Here is a 15,896-nt window from a genome sequence, read left to right as displayed (position 1 = left end):
TCCCTGCTTAAGATGGGCTTTTTAAAAACTGTTTGCAGAGCTTACAATTTCTCTTCACTGTGAGCTTCCCAATCAAGAGGATGGATGGAGTGCTGCTAAGTGACTTTTTCTCCTTCTGCTTATCTCACATAAATCCACCCAAGAGTATATCTTTAGTTTTGGGTGTAGGTATACATGAATAAATTATTGTGTGTATTTTGTATTTATTTGAATGTGTTATTCTACTTACATAGGTAGTTACATTTCTCTAGGTCACATTTGCCAATAAATTTCAAATAAATTAATTTGAAGAGCAGTCAATCTACTAACAAAACTATACGGAATAGTTCTAACAATATGTTTCTATCCAATCAGAGTAATACAACTAAACGACAAATACTTCAAAATACTAAATGTAAATTAAATACAAATATTTGAAACATCGAAATAATGATAAAAGCAACAGTAAAAATGTTACTTTGGAATAGTTAAAAAACATATTTAAAAAGCTATAAACTTATAAAAGTAATGTAGTGTTTGGAATATACACACAGATGTGTGAAAAGACACAGAGAAATCTAGGGGTAAATGTATCAATCTCCGGATTCTTCAACTCGTGGGAGTTCGGCGAGATGACAGCTAAAATTTAAAGCGGCGCTGCCTTGTAAAGGGAAACTTGCCTTTACAAGGCAGCGCCGCTTTAAATTTTAGCTGTCATCTCGCAGAACTCCCGCGAGTTGAAGAAACCGGAGATTGATACATTTACCCCCTAATCTTCTTAAATGTAAATTACATAAAATGTTATAAGCAGCTTCAAAATAATAATAAAAACAAACAAAATATCACTCTGAAATGCGTGGAAAGCACATATATGTTTAAAGTTATAAACTCTAAAATGAAAACTCAGATAAACATATACTTATCAAAAATAGTAGCACAGTGAAAGAAAACCCAAACCGACAAATATTAACTGCTTAAAATAATGCACAGGCTCTAAAGATAAATCTCCAATTAGTAATTTGTGGATTTTCTAAAAAAATAAATAAATCACACTGTACAGACCGAAAACTAACCAGAAATTATATTAGACATTATTGCATATTAGATAGTCAAAAATCTTAAAATTAATAGGTATGGTTTAGAGGTAAGAAGAGAAAGGGGGCAAGATAAAATAATTTTACCTAATGTTTGCCATCAACGTGTTTCAGTGGGGGATTATTTTCCAGAATAAGAGACTTAAGGGACATATTTTAAAGGCAATGTTTTGTTTTTTTGTGTATGTGGAAACATGATTTTACAGAAAGGTTGCTGAAAAAAATAGTATTGTTATGTTATTTGAGAGAGATCAGATGTTTACCCAACACACAATTAGGAAGCATGACAGTATTTCTTACTTTTAAATATACAGCCTGATATGCATCAATTTAACATACTCTGATACCTATGTCTCATAGAATTTACTATTTATATTTTTTAATCCATTCAAAAATTCTAAGTGTTCAGCTACAGAATACAGTATTTAAGCTATATGACATCCAATTGTCATACCTTTAGTGAAATAATGCTGACCAAAATACTTAATAAAAACAAAATAAAATTTATTGAACAGCTAGGTTTTTAAAATGTTCAAACTAAACATTACAATATTTTATTTCAGTGCAAACCACCTTGGAGTATAATCATTTCACCTAGATTTATATATAATACTTTAAAAAGTTACTGGTTGTGATTATCAAAAAGCTAAGAACTACCTAATTAAGGTGCAGAAACAAGTTAAAAGTTTCTCGGAAACATACCCTGTTAGAAGACCTAAAACATAATAAATATAGATACCAAAATTGTTCTTGCACAAGTTGAATGTGTCATTAAAAAAATCATAAGCTAAAATTATTTAAAATGTATTACACAGAATATTTACAATTTAAATATAGTCCAAATGAACTATTTATGTTCAACAATGAGTTCCAACGGAAGCAAATGTGGACATTTCACGACGTATAGTACTGAAAGGAGAAAGTTCCAGCTCTGTAGTGTATTCATTGTCATTATCATCACTTGTTGCAGTTGAGGACTTCTGAATGCATTCATCACAACAGCAACAGCAGCATTCCATGAAAGCTCGACTAAAAGGCTTGCAAAGGCAAAATAGAAGGACAGGGGTAACACATGATTTAAAGAACAAAAGAAACTGGCTGATCAAATGAAGAAGATCCAAAGTCTGCCTGGAGACCCCAGTGGACATATAAGCTGTAACAATGTTACAGATATTTTCAGGGATTATGCAAAAGCCATACAAAATTGTGAGGGCTACTACGGTACAGTTCATTTGACTTTCCAGTTGAATTTGGCGTTTATTTCCTCTTGTACAAGCCTTCTCTGCTCTTTTGATTTTTCTTGCTGTTACCAATGAGCATGTTATTGTGAAAAGGGTAGGCAAACAAAAATAACAGCCAAAGTACCACCATAGTCTTGCACTGTCATATGTAAGAGCTAAAACATAAATACTATCTGGAAGATCAGTGGAAATTTTAACGACACATCGCTGAGAGAGAGTGTTGACACTTATTGCCGACTCATCCTTGGTTAATTGCCGAAGAACAACCTCAGGCAGGGCTAAAAGGAGAGCACCCACCCATATAACAGCTAGCTTGGCGGTAGTTGAAGTGCAGTTCTCAATCATTTCGTAATACATTTGTACATTAGTGGCAGCACGGAAGCGGTCGATGCAAAGTGCACACAATGTGAATGTGGTAACTCCAAGAGAGGCTACCTGAAAGACAATTAAATGAAAATGTGAACTTGAACATGCTGTAAAAACATAGTACACATCGCAATGCAAAGTCAAATGAGACACAGACATTGTAGGTGATTAGATGGAAAAAACAAACAACAGTTTTATTGTTATGTTTGCTTAGTGATACATTAACCAAACCTCTGAACTATTTAGTGGGGAATTTTAAGAAAACTTAATTTAAAGATTGAGAGTCAAATATTACTTTTATTAGGTATACCTTAAATATATATTCTGAAATGTGACTATACAAAACTGATCCTTTAATTGGAACTATGATGCCACAGCTGAGAATTACTAAGGATTACAAATGTCAATAAAATACTCCATACTAGTGTTTGGTAAATAGTAGTCACTAAATAATGCAAGGAAGGCCTTACTCCAGTGGTTCCCAAACTTTTGCAGTTCGCGGCACCCTTAGAGTCTCCATAATTTTTTCAAGGCACCCCTCCAAAATAATTACAGAGCAGTCCTGTTTTAGAAGTAGTTGGGTCAAAAAAACATAATAAGTATTTAGGTCAGGACAGAAATACTTATTTAGTTGTATGCAAAAATAATACGCATAGATCCAAGGAAAAAATAATATTTTATATATTTTTTTCAATTATATTTCTGTCAAAGAATAATTGACAACTAACTCACACTGTGACCTCCTTCATCTCCACACACTCTGCCCCCTCTCACGCTGCCCCGTCTGCCCTCTCTCAGCGCTGCCCTCTGCCCTCTCTCATGCTGCCCCTCTGCCCTCTCTCACGCTGTCTCCTCTCACACTGCCCCTCTGCCCTCTCTCACACTGCCTCCTCTCACACTGCCCCTCTGCCCTCTCTCAAGCTGCCTCCTCTCACACTGCCCCTCTGCCCTCTCTCACACTGCCCCTCTGCCCTCTCTCACGCTGCCTCATCTCATGCTGCCCCTCTGACCTCTCTCACGCTGCCACTCTGCCCTCTCTAATGCTGCCTCCTCTTACACTGCCCCTCTGTCCTCTCTCACGCTGCCTCCTCTCACTCTGCCCCTCTGACCTCTCTCAAGCTGCCTCCTCTCACACTGCCCCTCTGCCCTCTCTCACACTGCCTCCTCTCACACTGCCCCTCTGCCCTCTCTCACGCTGCCTCATCTCATGCTGCCCCTCTGACCTCTCTCACGCTGCCACTCTGCCCTCTCTAATGCTGCCTCCTCTTACACTGCCCCTCTGTCCTCTCTCACGCTGCCTCCTCTTACACTGCCCCTCTGTCCTCTCTCACGCTGCCTCCTCTCACTCTGCCCCTCTGACCTCTCTCACGCTGCCACTCTGCCCTCTCTCACACTGCCTCCTCTCACACTGCCCCTCTGCCCTCTCTCACGCTGCCTCATCTCATGCTGCCCCTCTGACCTCTCTCACGCTGCCACTCTGCCCTCTCTCACGCTGCCACTCTGCCCTCTCTAATGCTGCCTCCTCTTACACTGCCCCTCTGCCCTCTCTCACGCTGCCTCCTCTCATGCTGCCCCTTTGCCCTCTCTCACGCTGCCCCTCTGCCCTCTCTCACGCTGCCTCCTCTCTCTGCCCCTCTCACGCTTCCTCCTCTCACTCTGCCCCTCTGCCCTCTCTCATGCTGCCTCCTCTCACTCTGCCCCGTCTGCTCCCTGTCACGCTGCCCCGTCTGCCCTCTCTCACGCTGCCTCTCTGCCCTCTCTCACGCTGCCCCTCTGCCCTCTCTCACGCTTCTGCCTCTCACCCTGCCCCTCTGCCCTCTCTCACGCTGCCACTCTGTCCTCTCTCACGCTGCCTCCTCTCACTCTGCCCCTCTGACCTCTCTCATGCTGCCTCCTCTCACACTGCCCCTCTGCCCTCTCTCACGCTGCCTCCTCTCACACTGCCCCTCTGCCCTCTCTCACGCTGCCTCATCTCATGCTGCCCCTCTGACCTCTCTCACGCTGCCTCCTCTTACACTGCCCCTCTGCCCTCTCTCAGGGTGCCTCCTCTCATGCTGCCCCTCTGCCCTCTCTCACGCTGCCTCATCTCACGCTGCCCCTCTGACCTCTCTTACGCTGCCTCCTCTTACTCTGCCCTCTCTCACGCTGCCCTTTCACTCTGTCCCCGCTGCCCCCTTCTCACTCTGCCCCCCCTCTCACTTTGCCCCTGCCACTCTGCCCCTGCCACTCTCTCTCACTCTGCCACTCACTCTCTGCCCCTTTCTCTATGCTTCTCTCTCACTTGGCCGCCACTCTGCCCCCCTCCGCCACTCTGACCCCCTCTTAGCCACTCTGACCCCCCCTCCGCCGCGGCCAGCCAGAGGAAAAAGAAAAAAAAAAGAAAAAACACTTACCAATCCGCGCGGCGCCAGGACCCAGCATCCTTCTCTCTCCTGCAGCGCGCCCGACAATCAGTGACAGCTGCAGGAGAGAGAAGGATGCTGGGTCCCGACGCCGCGCGGATTGGTAAGTGTTTTTTCTTTTTCCTCTGGCTGGTCGCGGCACCCCAGTGGCAGCGCCGCGGCACCCTTGGGAGCCGAGGCGCACACTTTGGGAACCGCTGCTACTCCAAAGGTTGACAATGTCATAACATTTCTCTCCCTATAAAAAAAAATATTTTGCAGATTTGTGTTCACATTGTGCATTTTATCATTTACAACATTGCTACATCAATGTTTAGAGAATATGAACTTGGGAATGGTTTACATTGCATATACATTGACACTGGATATGGACATGTTACAAATGTCAATTATTTTCATAAGACACGATGGAGTATAGTTAAATATATTTAACATTCTAAGATTATTTACATTTGTAATTCATTAAATGGCCTCAGATTTTCATAGCACTTCCTTACCCTTAATGACATTCTAGTGTGTAGTAACGACAGGAAATGACTATACACTTTGTGCTGGTAAAACTTTGTATCAGCAGCATTTGAACACACTTAGAAACCCACTATTATTAGACAATATAAGATGCAGAGACAAGGTAAGGACTGGGCCAACAGAGCAAACAAGCAATGGGGGAGGGGGGCTCTTTGTTATGGTAGTACTTTACTTCCTGCTTGCAGCACTCATTCACAGTATAGGGGTCGAGTATCATTGGCATTAGCTGTTTTTGTTCCCCAAAACCTATAAAGTTCACTTTTAAATAGGGTGCAGGAGCTAGCAGTTACTGAACACCCTACATATGTGCAGGTAGATTTCATGTTTTCAATCTGCTCAGAAAATGCCTATAAACAGATTACATCGAATTATGTGGGGGCTATCTACTAACATATTGTAAATTAAGACTTGCAGAGAATAGTTACTCATAGTTTACCAATATGTAATTAGCTATGATTGGTCTATTATGATGTAGAGATAGAAATATACCAAGATCATAGTAATACTGTGGTAATAAAAGATGGCAGTTAAGCAATATGTTTTTTTTTATTACAGAGGTAATACTGAAATATGCAGAGCTGCAAAAAAAATTTTCAGCATTGGCCTTTTGCTGCTATTAAGCTTTAGAGAGGAGTCTCAGTCTCTAGTAGTGGTAAGAGAGACCTGCAAAGGGAAAATGGTTAGAGCAAAAGTTTTCATTTTACTCTAACCCAGGGGCGGATTGGTCATAGGCCTTACAAGGAACTTTACCGGTAGGCCGATGACCTAATGAGGCCGCCTGTCTGTTTTTTTTTCCTTTGATTTTTTTTTTTTTTTTTATATCCCGAGACCTGTCGCTCCCCCCCCTGTGGCCTATCCGACAAGAAGTGGATATCACATGGGACGCGCACCATGTGACAGGTGCCGTCCCATGTGAGCAGAGAAGCGCAGCTTGGAAGCGACTGAAAGGTAAGTGAGCGGAGCGCAGCGGCGGGGTGCTGATTCTAGTGTGTGTATGAGCGGAGTGGGGGTGATTCCTGTGAGTGTATATGTGAGCGGAGGCAGGGCTGATGGTAATGTGTGTGTGAATGAAGGCAGCAGGGGGGCTGATTGCAAGGTGTATGTGTGAAGGCAGCAGGGCGGAGGGCTGCTGACAATGTGTGTGTGTAGGCAGCGGGGGGGGGGGGCTGATGACCATGTGTGTAGGCAGCAGGGGGGACTGATGAACATGTGTGTAGGCAGCAAGGGGGGGCTGAGGACAATATGTGTAGGCAGCAGGGGGGGCTGAGGACAATGTGTGTAGGCAGCAGGGGGGGCTGATGACCATGTGTGTAGGCAGCAGGGGGGGGGCTGATGACCATGTGTGTAGGCAGCAGGGGGGGCTGAAAACCATGTGTGTAGGCAGCAGGGGGGGCTGATGAACATGTGGGTAGGCAGCAAGGGGGGGGCTGAGGACAATGTGTGTAGGCAGCAGGGGGGGGCTGAGGACAATGTGTGTAGGCAGCAGGGGGGGGCTGAGGACAATGTGTCTGTGTGTAGGCAGCAGGGGGGGCTGATGACTGTGTGTGTGAAGGCAGGAGGGGGGCTGTTGACAATGTGTCTGTGTGTAGGCAGCAGGGGGGTCTGAGGACTGTGTGTGTGTAGGCATCAGGGGGGGCTGATGACAATGTGTGTGTGTACATGTAGGCAGCAGGGGGGGGCTGAGGACAATGTGTGTGTGTGTGAAGGCTGCAGGGGGGGCTTGTGGCAATGTAGTATTTTGGCAAAGGGGGCTTGTGGCATTGTAGTGTTTTGGCAAAGGGGGCTTGTGGCATTGTAGTGTTTTGGCAAAGGGGGCATGTGGCAATGTAGTGTTTTGGCAAAGGGGGCTTGTGGCAATGTAGTGTTTTAGCAAAGGGGGCTTGTAGCATTGTAATATGGGTGTGAGGTAGGTGGTGGCTAATTAATGGGTGCTATTTTGTTTGTGGAGTGATGGTGGGGCAATTTAATTTAATAGCGGGACTATTTAAGAAGAGATGGTTTGGGGGCTATTAATTGAATGTGGGGGTGAGTTTGGGAAGAATGAGGTCTATTTATTAAATTGAATTTGATTTATTTGATGCCAGTGATTTTTGCAGGAAATAGGTTTATTAAACATAAATGCTATTGATTTATTGCTGGAGCTGTGGACGTTCTCTACTTTAATTTGGGTGGGAGGTAGGCTAGTAATTTAATGGTGGACTGCAAGTTGCAGCAAATTATTTAATGGTGGGTGCTATTTAATTTATTAGTGGAGTCTATTGATTTAAGGTGAGGTGACAGGACCTGTAATTTAATGGTGGGGTGGTTTGGGGCTATTGAATGTGGGGCTGAGTTTGGGAAGAGGGCTATTTATTAAATATGAATTATTTAATGCCGGCACGGTCATGGGAAATGGTTATATATATTAAATGTAAATGCTGTTAATTTATTGCTGGGGCTGTTTGGAGGGAAATAGGTTTATTTATTAAATGTGAATTCTAGCATTTTAATGTTGGGGCTGGAGGGAAGCCTATTTATTAAATGTGGGTGCTTTTGATTTAATACCGGAGCTTGTTGGAGTTTTATATATTTCATGTACTTATTTTTTTTCCAAATAGGGCCCCCAGCATTCCAGGATCCAGACAAGTGGCAACTGATCAAGAGACACCAGCAACCACAGGTAGGGAAAGCAACACAGGTAGGAGAGAGCAGGACAGTCTGCCAACTGTTTTTCTATATTGGCAGTTCCTCTACAATATGTTATTAAATAAACATGAATATGTTTCAGCGGGACAGTCCTGAATTAGGGCTCTGTCCCATGAGTGGGAATGTTGGGACAACGGTGGTATGTAATGGGCAGTCTAGCAATATTCAGCCTTTTGATGGTATAATCAACTTTGTATTAATCCCGCCTCCTTTTGTGTTTGCCCTACCTACACTTGATTTGGTCCCGCCCACTTCCAGATTTTTTTCCAGGGCCACTTTATGTTCCCAATCCGCCACTGCTCTAACCATTTCCCCTTTTCAGAAGAAAGGAGGGAACAAGGAGGAGAATAAGGGTGCAAAGCTGCAGAGGAGAGAAGGGGAAACTCAAGTCATATGTGAAAATAATGATATTTACAGATCATCAAAAAAAGGTAAATGTAATCCATAAAGGTGCCAGGGCTAAGAGTGAACAATGTCAACTGGTTGAAACATTGGCACACATTGATTGACACTGTGGATTAAACCTCCCTTTTGTTTGCAAATAAATACAAGTACTTTCTCTACTAAATAGATATTTATCATGATATATATCGTTATAGCGATACATTTCTCATTACTACTACTGTGGGGATATTTTTGTTATTGCCTATGCCTAGTACAATATAGATCAATTAAAGCAAATGTCTGTTTGGTCATTATGGTATAGTTAGTAATATGTTTATTTGCTTTATTGCTCATAATTAAGATGAACAGAAATCTGTAAAAATACTTGTATCAGTTTTTAACAGATATTGCACTCTAAACTATAGCCGTAAATCTACCCCAAAAAATTAAGTGGACCCACTGTGCTCCTTGAGTTGCACAAAAGCACTTATATTTACACTGATGCCCATATGTTTATGGAGCAAGATGGCAGAATTTGCAGAGGAGCAGAAGGTTGAACTGACAGATGGGAGTGCAGTGGAGAAAAGGTGTCCTAACAAAGTATGGAGCAGTGCATCGCTGTGTCTTATTTCCTGGAACTGTGTAGGAACAAGATTTAATTTTGTGGAGAAAGATTATTGTAATGAGATAAATGCTTGGAGAATGCATGTGTTTTGAGGTGTTCCATGTCATGCACAGGGGTGCACAGCCATTTTCACTCTTTAATAGGGCTTCAGTTTTGGAACAGCTCAGACAAGGTGGTCTTTGTATCACGTCCTATACGTTTAATGGTGCTCTTCAGCGGAGAAACTGCATTTCCAAGTAATATAAGAAAATGTTTCACATGCACAATTACTACATGTAATAAAGACAGCCCTTATGTCTCATCACTCTCACGATTCATTAATGCTGTGAATTAGGCTAAACCAAGCAGTAAATTAGGTAAAAATGAAGTTATACTATTTTAATAATTATGGTTAAGTAACTTATTCTAGAAGATTATGTCTGAAATCAACATAGGTCAGTAATGAACTGAAAAAAACCGTTGACCCTTAATGATTGTGCACAAATTTGCTTGCTACTCCATCAAGTGCATCTCAAGGTACATGTCCACTCCCATGCCTTTTTTGTACAAAATCAATCTGTTTAGTCTACAATCTACCACTTTAGGACCACGACTAACTGCAAATTTTCCATTTTCCTCTTGGCCTTGGTTTAGTTTCGTTTATAACTAAAAGTTAGAATGAGAGTGTAGATATATTAAGACCCTTAAATGAGCCCTCTCCAAACCTTTATCTCAATAAAATAATTCTGTCCCACAAAATACAATTTTGTTTTTCCACTTCCGCTCAAAAGCAGGCACTCTTGACCAAATTATCCACACTTACCAAGGAAAGACTGCAATGCACTATTATCCTGTTCCATACACTTCCTTGTAAACCCAAGTACAACTGCACAAAAGTAGGTTGGTGATGTCACTAACCAAGATTACCACTGCTGGTTTACAGCTATAACATACAGGGATCTAAGGAAAAAATTAGTATGATTTGTATATCTGTGAGGGCTCTACTTTATAAAATGTAGTGCAGTGGACTATGGGTTTAACTAACAAGGTAGTAGTTGCTATGAAGACTGATAGCTAAGGTAACCCTTCAGCTGCAGGACCCAGTTGAAAATAGCGATGTGTCCGCAATCTGAAGGAAAGCCTATGAGTTACCTGAAAGCTGTGCAGACAAGCTGGTATGCTAGGGCTCCAATATTAAATTCTGGGGACATAAATGCTGATGTTTCCTTCCTCTCTGAGTAAAACGTGCAGAGTTGTACTTAGCAGAGCAGAGTTAGGCAGCCAGCCTGAGAAAGTGAGGCGAGTGTGTCTCTCCTTGAAACTTTGTGGCCCCTTAAAAATTCTGCTATAGTCATCAAATGACTAGTTGGATCTTGTAGTGGACAATATATACAAACTGCAATGCTTCTCAATGTTGATGTTGTCTGTGACAGTATTTTAGAATCAGAGAATAAATCCAACCTTAGTACCTGCTCCTGCTTTGTTTCTGATTGTCTCTAGTATACAAATGAGTACTACATAGCAGCATTATTTCATGTTGTATGTGACTGTATTTTATAATTAAACTATTACACTGGATGACCACATCTCTTCCTGTAAACAATTATTCGTTGAAATGTGTCTTTACTTACTTCACTTTATCTAACACACCATTTTCTCTCCTAATTAATTTTCAAAATCAGCACTGTAAATATTAGCATGTTAAATAATTCATTGCAAATTATTCTGCTACTACTGTGTGAGACAATGAGCACAAGTTGATGTTTGTTAAACCGTAATCAGTTTTTTTTTTTTTAAATGCAAGACATGTGGAAGAAGGTTTAGTGTGGGGGAACAGTTTTCTGCACATCTTACATTTCCTAACAATCTGCTATTTTTATTAAAATGGACAGAATGAATACAATGCCCCAAGTGTTTTGTTTAGGGAGCAATCTCTCATTAAAGAAATTCAAAGTTTCATTCATAAACCAAATTCAAAAACAGCATACTTCTGACCACATAGTTACAAACATAACCCAAATACTGTAATTTGAACCCATACTTTATTTACATTGATATTTCTTAGGATTTGTACATATGGGCATTAAAAACACCACTAGTTAAAGCATGGAAAAAGAATATTTGAAGCACGCTCATTATCATGTCTAAAAGCTTCACTGCTGCACAGTGTACCATATAATTAATAAGTGTTTATATAGAAGACCTACAATTAATGCATCTGAACACTGCATGCAATGTTGAAATTGACATAACGCAAAGTGACAAGTGTGTGAGTACAGGTCTAGAACCTTTGAGAAAGTATACAAGGCTTTAAACCTACACTGCCACTAGGAGCTAATTAGCTCCGTACTACAAAGGGGTCTACTACATGCAAAATTTGGGCTGTGAGATGCAGTGTAGTGGTGAGGAGGGGCGGAGGAACAAAGAGAGGTCACAATCGCTAACATTGCGGCTGATAGGTCCTCCTTCCCCAATCCAGCAGCCATTTAAAAGGGTGAATGAAAATATTCACCACATTAGATGGTAATGGGGCTTTAAGGGAACTGCCTGCTTAATACATTTGTTTTAGAAAGAGGAGAGGCAACAGATTATTACTATTATTTACATGTGTACAACCAGTGGTATTAAAACAGACATAAGAGGGCTTTTTGTCTATCAGCCTGTTTTTGCCAGACCTCTGAATATTTATCTCAGAAGTGACCACACCACCTGAAAGCACTAAAGTTAGTGTTTCGCTTTTGTCTTATGAGAGAGAGGAAATAGCTGACACTGATGAAACTGTTGTCAACACCCTACAGTTTGTCATCAGTCCTGGAGAAGAAGTAGACTGATTCGGCCAGGGAGATCACAGACCTTTTGGAAGTGTAAACTGAGAATCCTTGACTTCTGTTTTCTCTTCTAACCAATAAAAGTGGAAGCGGTTGAGTGTACACTGTGCAGGGCAGTGCAATGGAGATCTGGTACAGGAAGAACACTTGCTTAATTGAACATGTTTTATCTCATGAGGCTGTTTCAGCTAATTGATATGGAAAGTCATACACATTCAATTAAGCAAGACTTTTCTTTTTGCTCATAAGATCCAAGAACTAGAACACAACTTTTCCTCTCCTTAGCCTACAACCATATCGTAGGTATAAAATATGAGAAATTTGTAAGCATACCCAATTTGCTGGGGAAAAAAACAATTTAAGTATGATAATATATATATAAAACAGATTTACTAATTATAATATCAGTTGTGATAGTTCATTGTAAAGTCAGAGCGCAAATACATGATTATAATATGCACCTACAATTTTGAGGGGATGACTGCTAATTATTTGGACTTATTAATATGAATTATATATTCAATATGGAAATAAGTACTTGTAAACTACACCAAATTATTAAGCCAGCACTGCTCCTACATGCCTTTGCATCACCTGATACCCCTAATCGTTCCTAAAACGTAGCCCTGTACCAATTGTTTACTCTGTCTGTCCTGCTTCTGTACTGTAAGTACGTATAATAACAATTGTCTTGCATTTTACTTCTAAATGTGCACTTGGGCATCAAGGTTTGTGCACATTGCTGATTTGAAGAGACACTTATGATGCAACTTACATTTTGTATTGTTTGTTAATATATCTCCAATGATGGTCAAGTTTGCATCTTTTTTGTGGCAAAATCGTCTCCAAAGTATTTTCTTGTGTTTGTCATCTGTATTAGGGAGTCAAAGGCCAAATGTACAGCCCTAAAACCTTTACAATGGCCACACATTACACTTAATCTCAGTAATAAATAACATTTAACCAGTCAGCAACACCACATTACCATAAAACAGATATCACATGTATTACAAAATTCAGAGTTTCACACATACCACTCAATCCTCTCACCCCAAAGGACCCTGATGTGCCATTTAGAAGCCTATTAACCCTATAACACCTACAACTTGTTCTAATGCACCCAATCACCCCTCAAATTCTTCACATCCCTAAAATGTAATAGAAAATGCTCCTCAAATGCCCCACTTACTTTTTACTGAAAGTACCAGTGACCCAGTACTAATCTAATGAATAATAATATCCTGTAAGTCTTCCATGTTTGCACTTAAAACTAAGTTTTGTGGGGTTTGTAGCACAGAGTATGATAGCAACTCTCAATAGAACTAGAACAGCTTGAACAAAATGGCAATTTGGGTACCTAACTGGCAGAAATAGTTGATAAATATAAGGTTATGTTGCGAATGGTAACAGTTATGTTACTTACATAACAGAGCTGTTATGTTATAAGGAAAGGTTAGATACATTGGTTTTGTTTACACTGAAAAAGGCAATACAAAAATTTCACAAACTTTTTGTACCCAAGACAAGTGACAAAAGCACATTATGGTTACTGAAAGAAAGGGTATTCGATGAGCAGCAGTTTGTACTGCAACGGTGCACACACTGGAATTCCCTATTATAGGGCTAATTTAATAATTGTATTTAAAAAGGGATATGATGCCATTCTTATTAAAATGGTATATGTAGCTGTAATTAGCAAATTACGCTACTGAAAGTTGCAAGGAATTAAATCAGAAAGCATTTTATAAGGACAGGAAGTATTATTCTCCTCTACTGAGGTTAAATTGGCAGCAATTACTAGGGGTTTGTTTTACCTCCCTCTGGATCAACACAGCATTTTAAAAAAGATTAAACATGATAGGATAGGGTCTTTCTATTCCAACAACTATGCAGTCTACAGTCCTTTACTGTCCCTTTTCTATCAAACAACCATCCCACTGTCTGGGTATAAATCAGCATCATAACCACTAAGCATTTACATGTTACAGTACACTATTAATAAAGTTGGTTAATTTTGCATGCAGTACTTGTTTAGTCTCTTTTTTCTTTTTGGTTATAATACTTTTTATTCATCACCCATTTCTCAGTTTAATATACTTGGCCCAGTCTAAGTATATACACCAGAGCATCAATGTATTCTGTGTTTTGTTATTTCGTACATATTGCCCTTGCTATTACCTGCAATATTATATGTATTAGATATATAATGAATATTCCATATTGCGTGAAAACAACAGGACAACAGAAGTCATTTTGCTCCTGCTAGCTAAGGTAATTACCATTTGTCTCAAATGTCCTTTGTAATGAGGTGTGGTTTAGATCTGGTTTGTAATCAGAACAATGTCTGAGTAACTGTTAAGGTAGCTAGCTGGCAGCCAAAGTTAATTAGCTAGGTCAACAGGTAAATCAGGTTAGAACTTATAGATTATATGCAATGTGCCTCCACAGTACTATACAGGCTGAAATAGCATTGGAAAATGTATTATATGTATTAATATAAATGTTACTGTATCAAACTATCACAGACACAGATTGTAATAATGCTGCAGATACAATGTGTCAAATGTCTTAATATTACATGCAAGTGTGTAGTGTCATTCCCTGGTACAATATTGTAACCCTTTGTTAAGTGTGTCCAGCCAAATAGCTAATTCAGTCAAGCCATTCCATTGTATAATCAAGATAACAGAGTCAGCATGTTGAACAGTTAAATAATTTAAGTGTCCAATGATAGACCCATTGCTGAAAAGGGGAGGAGTGAGACATTTTACCCTATACCCTGTGTAAACAGCCAGGAATATAACAAGAGCAAATGCCAATAAAGGCTATTCTATCTTGGAGGATACTGGTGTAGAATACATCAGCAAAAAGTACTCTGGACCAGGCAATGTAGTGCCACCGGAGGAACACCTACCAGGACAGGGTCTGTGTGAGCAAGTATCCAAGGCTGGGCAACGTGGTAACTGTCTCGGTAAATGGTTGTGGTAATACTGCGGGAAGATATGATTCTGAAACTGAGATTATTGCTTGGAGTGCTGACTGCAAGAGGTTGCTGGAGGGTACACGTTACCATTTACCCTGTAGCTTGTGAACATCTTATGGTGATGTGCTCTTGTAACAAAGAATTATTTTGGATATACTCTGGTCTACCCAAGTGCGTTTACTATCACAGAGAGCAACCACCATCCCAGCATAGGGTGGTTTCCTCACAGTTAATTTGAGTTTGTTTTTTTTAAAAAAGTGGGCAGCGTGAGCATTTACCCAGGACAAGGGTGCTACCAATAGACTTCTCAGTAATTGACCTTAGATAGGAGGCTACATGGGTAGATAAGAAGAATCCTTTATAAAATGTAGACTATAATATAGCATGATGCTATGAGAATAAAGCCATAACAATTTTGAATTAATTATGTTGAATTCTTATTACACACTTGTGCAAACTTGCCTCAACTTTCTTTGAGAAAGATGGTGGATTATGACATGGTCCTGTCTGAGTCCTCTATCAAGATTTAGGATACAGCTCTCCGTTATTGAAAGTGTTACTCAGGCTACTGTCAGATACTATTAGCTGATATATGAATGTATTTGATTAAACTACATTATTATTAACTCTACTTTGTATGCAAAATGTTTCAAAATATTATTTTATTTTAGAATATTTTATTTGGTAGTCTGAAGATGTGAAAAGTTTTACAAAATGGGTAACTCAAAATCATCACATCCCCATATATTTACTTGTTGGCTGGTTCCTAAAAGATTAATGGTTTAACAAAGCTTGTGTACTT

At 40.3% G+C, this 15,896-nt stretch overlaps 1 protein-coding gene across 1 annotated transcript in view; it reads right to left on the bottom strand.

Moving 5' to 3' along the window:
- Positions 1–1,560: 1,560 nt before the first annotated feature.
- Positions 1,561–15,896, bottom strand: part of GPR37 (G protein-coupled receptor 37) — a 32,724-nt gene continuing 18,388 nt past the window's right edge. Inside the window, exon 2 of the mRNA XM_075208925.1 lies at positions 1,561–2,749. Within this exon, the coding sequence (XP_075065026.1) occupies positions 1,931–2,749 (819 nt within the window). The 3' untranslated portion in view covers positions 1,561–1,930. The remainder of the gene's footprint in view (positions 2,750–15,896) is intronic.

Source organism: Mixophyes fleayi, chromosome 4 (genome assembly GCF_038048845.1).
Source record: "Mixophyes fleayi isolate aMixFle1 chromosome 4, aMixFle1.hap1, whole genome shotgun sequence".
Classification (NCBI taxonomy): Eukaryota; Metazoa; Chordata; class Amphibia; order Anura; family Limnodynastidae; genus Mixophyes; species Mixophyes fleayi.
This window is presented reverse-complemented; position numbering and strand designations above follow the sequence as displayed.